Source organism: Nicotiana tabacum, chromosome 7 (assembly GCF_000715075.1).
Source record: "Nicotiana tabacum cultivar K326 chromosome 7, ASM71507v2, whole genome shotgun sequence".
Classification (NCBI taxonomy): Eukaryota; Viridiplantae; Streptophyta; class Magnoliopsida; order Solanales; family Solanaceae; genus Nicotiana; species Nicotiana tabacum.
This window is the reverse complement of record NC_134086.1, coordinates 59049936-59059710: the sequence shown is the minus strand read 5'-3', so window position 1 is coordinate 59059710 and position 9775 is coordinate 59049936. Positions and strand designations below refer to the sequence as shown.

Below are 9775 nucleotides of genomic sequence, written 5' to 3'. Positions count from 1 at the left end.
TGTGGTTTCCAACGTAACGTTGACGGCCAGGACGGGCAATGTGATTTCTCCTGAGGTCCGCTCAACTGCATTGTTAAAACTCGTCAGTGTGATGCAGCGTGGCACTATCCTATTCTCAAGCCCCATCTGAGTAAGAACTCGCGGATGGATGATACACGCGCTGATTCCGTCATTGACCATGATACGTTTTACATCAATGTCTAAGATACGTAAAGCAATAACAAGAGCGTCATAATAGGGAAAATCAAACCGTAGGTATCTGACTTATCGAAGGTGATACTTTCTTCGAGTTTGTCATACTGTTCATGAGTGATTGACCTTTTAAGTTTGTGGGTGGTGGTGAACTTTACATTGTTGATGGACGCATCATCATTTCATCCAGTAATCATTTGAATGGTTCGAGCTGGGGAGGTCGGTTTGGGCGGACCCTGGTGTTGTTCCCGCCCGCGGGCAAAGTTGGCCCTTCCTCAGTCGCTCATCAGTTCTTTCAGGTGTCCTTTATGAAGCATGTTGACGACCTCCTGCTTTAAGGCGATGCAGTTTCGCTTTTATGACCCCGCTTCTGATGGAATTTGCAAAGGGCATTTGAATTTCTGGTGTTAGGGTCGGATCTCATCTTCTGTGGCCATTTTACTTTTGGGTCGAGATTCTCCAATGAGTAAACTATTTCTGAGGGGGAAACACAAAAATTGTGAGTAGATAACAAAGGGGCATACCTTTCTCGCTTCGGTGAGTCCCTGTTCGCTGCTTGGGTGGTCCTTCATCATGGCTTGGAGGCGGCAAGAGGATGCCTCGACTGTAAGGTTGGTGCCTTTCTCGGTCGGACCGATGCCCCGCTTGGTTTCTTCTATAATCACTCTTTTGGTCCTTTCTAGATTCGGCTTGTGCCGAAGTTAACCGTTGGGTTGGTCCATTCAGGTCGTCTTCATCGGCTCAAACTTCGGCGCAGTAGGCATTGTGTATTTCATCCCAAGTTGTGGGGGGATATTTCATAAGGCATCTTAGTAGCTTTCTGGTGTCCCTCGAGCCATTTCTGTTTAACTCGTTCTGAAAGGCCGCCAGTACCATTCCTTCTGATACATTTTGTAAGGTCATTCTTACTCGGTTTAATCGGGCGAGGAAATCCCTAAATCCCTCTCCAGGTGACCGTTTGATGGTGAATATGTCATTCACTCTTTCCTTCGCCTTTTTCACTCCAGCATGTGCTGTTACGAACTTATCGGCCATTTCCTCAAATGTTTTGATCGAACGTGCAGGCAGCTGCGAATACCAATTAGGGCTCCCCCGGTAAGGGTTTTGCCAAACCTTTTAGTACTATGGAAGACACTTGTTCTTTGGCGAGGTCATTGCCCTTCACCGCTGTGACGTAATGGGTTATGTGGTCCTCGGGGTCCGTCGTGCCGTCATATATTTTTAGGTACGACGACATCTTGAAGGTTTTGGGTATGGCGTGTGGCGCTACCTCCTCGCTGTATGGCTGCTCTACAAACCGGCCGATATCCCTTTTCGGAATAAGTTTTAGGGCACCTGGTATTTTATCTACCCTTTCCTGATGTTCTTTCATCTATTCACGGAGCATCTTGTTTTCGTTCTACATTTCTTCCATTTTTCTCAATATGGATGTAAGGGTATCACTATATGCACCATTAACATTGTTAGTAATAACTGTTAGGGCGGGGGCGTGTTGTTCGTTGAGAGTTGGTGCAATGCGAACTTCTTCGCCTCCCCTATTCGGCCTTTGAGCTGGCATGTCGAGAATGTTGGTGAGCGAACTTGTCAGCCATTCTTCGATCAATCTCTTCACTGCGGGCGGTGCCTCTACTGCGGACGTGGAGGCCCCCTTGTCTTGTGAAGTCGTGATGCTTCCAGGGGTGGGGGTGAGTTGCTCCATCGAGGAGATGTGTTTGGTGTCCTGTCCTTGTTTTCCGCTTCGTTGATGGTGCGGAGGAGGTTGGCAGTAGTATCGGCTACTGCTTTCCTCTTTTCCACTCCGTTGCATGTCATGCGAGATTCATGAAAACAAGGGAAACACCAGATTTTGCAAATTTTTATGCGCTTTTCTTCTCAGATCTAGAAGGGACTAAAATTTGAACTAGAAAATCCCCACAGACGGCGCCAAATTGTTTGACCAAAAAGTTTTGAACCTTTTTGTTAAACTAATAAAGTGAATAATGATAGGTAAATTCAAGTTAAATATAATAAGTTCTAGATCCAAGATTGGTAGGAAATAACCACCTAGAAATCATATTTAAAGCTATTTAAAACCAAAGAGTGGTTTAATGATGTTCTTATGAATAAATGAAGAAGTGAAAACAAGCAATAAATGAAATGAATGGCAATGTCTGTAAATAAAGGGAATAATTCACCCAAATATGCAACAAGGTGGAGGATTATCTTTCTGACAGTGATGTAGAATGGTCAAACGTGTAAGCATCAAACACTTTATCGGATCTAGTGTGGAAAATCCTGGACCAACACAACAAATTGAATATTCTTTATAGATAACGTTTGTAGTTACATGGGAGTCAACTTCTCTAGAGAGAACTTATCAAAATGGAATCTTGGCTGCCCCTCTTCTCTCTCTTACCTACTGAAAGTACAAAATGCAGAGGAATATTCCCTTAGAATATTCTATTACTAAAACTAGTCGTTTCTGGCCAATCTAAGTGCTCGACTCCGACCTCGGATGCTCGGGTGTTACTTTAGTGAACATGACTTCGGACCAATCGACTTTTGAGCATGGTCTGTTCTGTTTGTCCTCGACCTTGTCCAGGACGGACTCTTCGGACCTTGTCCAGGACGGACTCTTCGAACCTTGTCCAGGACAGACTCATGATGTATAAGATAGGCGCACGTCATATGGTATTAAATTCTTCCCTTAAGTGAAAATGGTAAAGGGTGAGCCCATTATTCATCATGTTTTGAATCTTGCGACATTTGCCTCGAGAATTTTTTAGTTAAAAAAGATGAGACGCAAAAGAATTTGCTTTCTGGTGTGTGGATCAATCAAATGTGACAAAAAGGAATATTTAATTTAGAGGATTTGAGTTGATATTAAAAAGTAGAATCGTAAGACCTGTGAAAAAGACCATACATATAGAAAGAAAATAAAATTGATGAGAAGGTAAATATATTATTTAATTTAGTGAGAAAAATTTATCCAATCTCACTCAATCTTACGTCTACCAAATGTTAAAAATTATTAAAATTTGAAATCTTTTATTAATAATTATATAAATATAAATTATGGAGTATATATTATATAATAATATAGTACTCCCTCTGTTTCAATTTATGTGAACCCATTTGACTGGGCACGGAGTTTAAGAAAAGAGAGAAGACTTTTGAACTTGTGGTGTAAAATGAGGCAAATATATTTTGTATGGCTATAAATCATTGCATAAAGGTAAATTGTTTCCAAATAAGGAAATGGGTCATTCTTTTTGGCACGAACCAAAAAGGAAATAGGTTCATATAAATTGAAACAGAGGGAATAGTACTTTCTTATTTTGGGGGTCTCAATTATTTTGAGGCCTAAGGCAAGGGCAAGTTGGCTTCACTTGCCTTACCAAAAGACGCCTTTCTATATATCATATCTATGTCGCCAATTCTGTGATGGAATCCAGGGGAAAAGTTAAAAAACAGAAGGAAAATTGGAAAATGGAATTTCTCTTCTCTCCGGGTTTGAGATTAGAATGAGGAAATGATGCGGAGAGAGAGGAAATGAAATATTAATATTTTGAGACTCATCCATTACCTTCCTATCTTCCCTGTACTATTATTTATCTACCCTGATTATATTTTTCAGCAGGTTCTAATTATATACTATTCAAATTGTTTTTCTTTTTGAATTGGGGAGGCCGACAACTAAATGGTTTCAGTGGCTTATAATTGGAGATGCGGTCATTAATGAGTGCAATAGGACTTCATTTCTTTTACAGCAGAGTCGACCTCCTGCGCCATAACAAGAATTAAGATAAAATGGAAAATGTTACTGAGACTTAAAACACTAGCGTTACTGCAGACAGTACAACAAAATGGCTTAAGCTTTATATTTCAGACCAGTAAAAAAAGGTCATAATCAATAGAGTAGGGAAAAGGGCCAGATTTGCCCCTCTAAGGAAATAGCCCGCATTTACCCTCAGTTCACCCCTACCACTAGCAAAATAATCAAAAATACCACAATTTTTAACAAAAATCCACTGTGGCTATTCAAACCCCACATCATCTGAAATTTGGGTGAGGTGGACACCACGTATCATGCCACATCACCACTCCAATCATGTTTTGCCCCTCCCCTCCTGCCACTTCACCCTACCCCTCCCCATTCTCCTAAAAAACATTCAAACCTCCCCCGTTGAAGAACACCCACGTACCCGCTCTTTCTTCCATCAAGCCACAAATTAATCATCTGAAACTTTGAAAAATATTAAGAAGAAATTACGGGGTGGCACAGATTGAAAACAACAATGGAGATGGAAGATGGTCTATTCATGGCATGAAACTTTGAAACAACTAGGTGCATGGGGTAAGCAACATAATTTCAACAATTATCCATAATTATTTTTCTCTATCTTATGAAAGATTAGAGTTCATTTGTTTCATTCATATATAATGTCCATTATATTGACTTCTGACTAGTTCTTGTTTAATGATGCATTAGGCATCCATAGTCGAAGAATAGCTAGTTTCGGTGCAGCAATCTTTATTGAAATCTTTACTAGTGAGGGTGGTCGAGGGGGAGGAGTAGATGGGTTAGGAGATTGGGGCGGTGGGCGAAGAGGCAAAATAGGGTTGGAGCAATGAGGTGGCATGCCACCTCACCCAAATGTAAGACGATGTGGGGTTTGAATAGCCACGGTGAATTTCTGTTAGAAACAGGAGTATTTTTATTATATTGCTAATGGTAGGGCTAAATTTAGACGAAAAGTATAATAGAGGGTAAATGTAGATTGTGGACTATTTAATTTCCAATAGTACATGGGTAAATTTGGCCTTTTCCCCTAATGAATATAATAGTTCGTCTTTAGAACATACAAGTCCAATGTGTCCAGAGGGTCAACACAGGCAATCAACAACAATAATAAACTAACCCAGTAAAATTTCACAAGTGGAGTCTGGGGAAGATAGTGTAGTGTATATACAGACCTTACTCCTACTTTATGAAGGTAGAGAGGTTGTTTCCTAACTCTCGGCTCAAGAACGGAAAAAATGAAGCAATAGAGATTAGAGAAATAATAGAAACAACAAGGTAATAAGACAATGAAAGCAAATAATACAACGAGTAATAACAGTGATCCAGGGATACGAAACTACAAGAATAGTGCCAATCCAGGTCAACACAGGCAATCACTTCCTAAATTATATCAAACGGCATAGAAGTATTCAAAACTCAACTGTTTTGATAGGTAAGGTAAATTGAGTAGGGTGGAAGAAGAGAATCATACTCAAGGCTCATACTAGTCATTGGGAGTTGGAATCAGCTCTTGCCATTGAAGGGTAATGATGTTAACTTTAGAGCAAATACTTGCTATATTTGTGTCTTAGGCTACTCTAGCTAAGGTGGTGATGGTGGTTCTATTTGTTAATTGTTGGGATGGTTTTGATGCATTATTACATGTGTTATAGACTTCAACCTCAATAAGTCTTTGTTTCGTTGCCTTTTCTTGTCTCGTTGGAGCAACAAAAGAAACATGCAAGCAATAAATATAAAGCAGATAAGGATAATGATATAGAAGCGCATCATGAGAAATTACAGATGCAACAAAACAATCAAAACATGAATACTTTGATTTCATCATCATTAACCAAGTCAGTAAGACTACTTTAGGAGTTAAGGCAGTATTGCAGAACATCCATGAAAATAAATGCTCAACCTAATTAGATAAAATGTGCACAATGAAATATTTCCAAGAGGATTCTACAAACAGAACAGATTTGACAAAAAAATAAAAAATAAACTAGGAAACACAGTAAGTAGCAATATCTTAGACATGACACTTGTAAATTAATGAAGAGGATGATTTACTCTTGCATGTCGGGCTCTGAAAAGTGTGGAAGTAAAGGCAGTGGTGTTGGTCCGGATCGAGTGATGACAAGTTCAAAGGAAGGCAGCAAACTCATAGTTCATAGAATATGGGGATCTTCCTTGGTGCAATCCAAGACTACTTCCTTTTTCATATCGCAACGGATTGTATGAAATCCAATTGCTAAATACAGAATATTCCCATCAGCTGGATGGAAAGTTAGTATTCGGACATGGCAATTTAGGGATCGAATATTCCAATAATACATCTCCAGTGAAGTCCCTATAAAGGAAAGCTGCCTGAGATATATCTTGTGACGCAAACACCAACGACCCATGTTGTAGTTCTCAAGTTCCCATACACTTACTGAAGGGTTTTTTCTTCTGTCAGGATCATGTTTACCAGTTAATCGCGCGACGCATAGGTGGTCTTCGGATACTCCATAACAATCCGTGCCACTTAATTTATCCGGGAGATCATTTACACGAGAGAATCTTTGGGGATCACAGAATGGATCATACACGAATATACCATCACCATTTAGCCAATGAAGTAATCCTTTGTAAACAAGAATCTGTCTAAATCCACGATGTTTCAACATACAGGGTGATGAAACATTGAACCACTTCCATTCACATTTTCGGACGAAAACACCTGAATCTTTACCTCAAAACTAGGTGTTTTGCTATTACCATCAGGAATCCGGACTATCCTGAACCTAAAACTAGTATTAGGATTACTTTTATAGTCAGGTTTACATATAAAGCCAGTGACGGTCGAATCCACTAAAAGACCAGGAGGGGCAGGGGGGAGAGCAATCCACTGCTCTGTTAGCATATTGACAACATAAAAGTTGATGGAACAAGACAGGTCTTTATTGTCTTGACAACACAACATTAAATCAGCAGACGTTACGAGCAGGAGCATGTCCGATTTGGGAAAAGGCAAAAAGCTTAAGTCAATGAAGCCACGGGATTGTTGGCGTGGGAAACAATGTTCAATGGTGATGCACCACTGACAACGTTTGAAAACAAGATGGTGATGGTCCAAAATACTGACTGAGATTAGAGAACACCAACGCTTACAAACAGTCTTACATCGAATAGCATCTTTACTTGGTAGCCTAACAATAATTTCAATCAACAATTCGTCAAGCAGATTGTCCAAATTATTAAGTGATAGTTCATGGGGAGTCAATAGTAATACCTTTGTTTCAGTTTGCTCGTCATCGAGGGCATGGCAAGGCAGTGTGAAATTCGACAACATCCTAGGCATTCCTCTTTCCTCGTATCACTGTTTCAAAGAGGGAACTGGGGAAGTGAGTTGCGTCTTTCTCTTCAACTACATATCTAGAAAATAAGTAGTACGAGGATTTACTTTTGAGTTTTAGATAGGGACTTAAAATCACAATTCTTTTTTAGGTCACACTGAATGTACTATAATAGTTAAGTCACTAAACTTCACATTATAACAGCAAGATCTGTTTATTAATACTATAATAATAATTTTATTATTATAGTGAGTAAAGTTTTGTTACTTTAACTTATATTGAGTAAAATTTAACTTCTTTAATATAACAAAATTAAAGACTCTATTATTATACGAGTTTGATCACGCCCAACTCTAGTCCTAAAAAGGATAAGCAGTCGCTGCAAATATAATCCGGTCTAAGAATCCGGAGTCGAATCTCATGCAGGAACTAAGGTTTAGCTACAACTGTTCATTATCACTAAGAAGACAAGCTCGAATAATTCCTAAGTTAGAAATATTAAGATTCTTATGTCTAATTAATTAACTAATAAATTAAAGGAGTTAATTAACAACTAAAGATACTAAGGATTGGAGACAAGATTAAGGGGGTCTAGAGTTATGATTTCCCCAATTGTCAGAATCTTTCCTGCTACGTCTTCTATAATTTTGTCTAACTATTCTCTACTAATCGTGAACACTCGACTTATCGTAATTCTTTCTCGAGCAACTACAATAATGTATTAGTCATATTCTTTTGAATTACGCTAGCTCGCACTTTTTCACTGCTCACTATGATCATGTCAAAGCTTTGTTATCTCTAATCTCGCTTTTAAACCCGTCGTATGATCTGTCATATACGTTAGGAGTGACGTTGTTCAACAATCACCTAAATATGTAATCTTTTTCAAGCAATACATAATAAAATAGGCATCGTTAATTAATAACTCTTCAATTAACTAAAATAAGCACGTAGTTGAATAAATAAAAATTTCAAAGACTCAATTATATCAAAACATATAAAGAATTCATCCTACAAAAAGTTTCATCAAAAAACTAGATAACAGAATTAGCTACTCATAAAAGTATGTAAAACTACAATACAAATTCATAACCAATAATAGAAATAGGAAGAAGAAAGTGAATAACTTGTAGGAGAATTATCCGCCTTGCTCCTTGCGTGTTTTTGCCTCCTTAGATCGAATCCCCCTCCATAGGTGAAATTCTCCTCCTTAGGTTGAATCTCCTCTTTTGGTCGAATTCCCCTCTCAAAAGCGAGTTTAAAGACTATTTATATGGGATGGGATTAGTATGGGGCGAAATAATACAAGCCAACTTTGGAACAGACTTTTCAGGTCAACTCGTTCACTCTCTCGTGCGCACGCGAGAGTGAACGAGCGAAGTACTTCTCTTTTTCTTTTTCTTCTAGGTCTCTCGTGTACATCCATGTCTTTTTGCCATAATTTTCCATTTTTTCCAAGCTCCCTTCATCTAGCTCGTTCACACTCTTGTGTGCACGCGAGAGTGAATGAGTAAAGTTCTTTTTTTGTCTTTTGGTCCCGAATCAACTTCTTCTGCTCACCTTTCGTCCAACTTGCTCCTACACATAAGAATGCACGTAATGAGCATAATTCATTACCAAAACTCATGTAACCTCCAATATTCACAAAAGTTAAGAGATGAAAGTACACAGAAAAATAAGCATTTTTAGCCATTTATCAACACCCCACACTTAAACTCTTGCCCGTCCTCGAGCAACATTCAAAATTAAGCACAATAGCAAGAAACACATTTCAACAAAAATTACTCAAGCATCACACCAATGACATTGGTTTATATCAAGACTTAGAACTCAACATAAAAACTAGTGACATCTTTCTTCAAAATTAGACCCATGCCAAGATTATTAAAAATATTTGTGTGACTTCTTCTAACATTCTAACCTCAAAAGATGGCTCCAATACATTACCTGCTATGACTCACTTCTTGTGTCAACTCAAAATGCCTGGACTTTACCAATCCTTTGTAAATAACATGTTCTCACCACAATCAAGGAGAGAAATTAGTCCACACACTCAAATATGCATTTAAGTATAATAAGGACTTAAAAATAGAAAGATATTTACCTTGAAAATGGTAATTACAATTATATATTATTTTGTGGTTCTAAAAATACGTGATCTATTTTAATACTAGTTGTTATGCAGTAGATGCTAAGTGTAAGTAAGGAAAATAAGAAATGCAAACTAATAGGGTCACAAGGCTAGGCCTCGATCTGGCTGGAGCAGGGCCTCGAGGTCTAGGTGAAGCTAATAGCAATGAACAATTGATGAAGAATCAATGATAATGAGGGCCTCAAAGATGGCCTTTCATGGTTAATAATAAGCAATAAATGAAGAACAATAAATGAACAATGAAATAATAAGCAATAAATGTGAAGAACAAATATGTTAGCAAAGAGCACAGAATGTTGTATTGTATTCAATATGTTGTGTAATAAT

At 38.4% G+C, this 9775-nt stretch overlaps 1 protein-coding gene across 1 annotated transcript; it reads right to left on the bottom strand.

Moving 5' to 3' along the window:
* Positions 1–6126: 6126 nt before the first annotated feature.
* Positions 6127–7301, bottom strand: LOC142162105 (putative F-box/kelch-repeat protein At1g15680). The gene is made up of 2 exons (XM_075218416.1): positions 6693–7301; positions 6127–6600 (listed from the first exon to the last, which is right to left on the bottom strand). Exons 1-2 carry the CDS (start codon positions 7299–7301, stop codon positions 6127–6129), a joined length of 1083 nt encoding a protein of 360 aa, XP_075074517.1.
* Positions 7302–9775: the final 2474 nt, after the last annotated feature.

What these genes read in the sequence shown, in the direction of transcription:
- LOC142162105 (XM_075218416.1), bottom strand. Translation starts at nt 7,301, where the DNA reads ATGCCTAGGATGTTGTCGAATTTCACACTGCCTTGCCATGCCCTCGAT. An exon ending in GCAAAACACCTAGTTTTGAG is followed by an intron (nt 6,601 to 6,692) that starts GTAAAGATTCAG and finishes GGATTTAGACAG; the next exon opens with ATTCTTGTTTACAAAGGATT.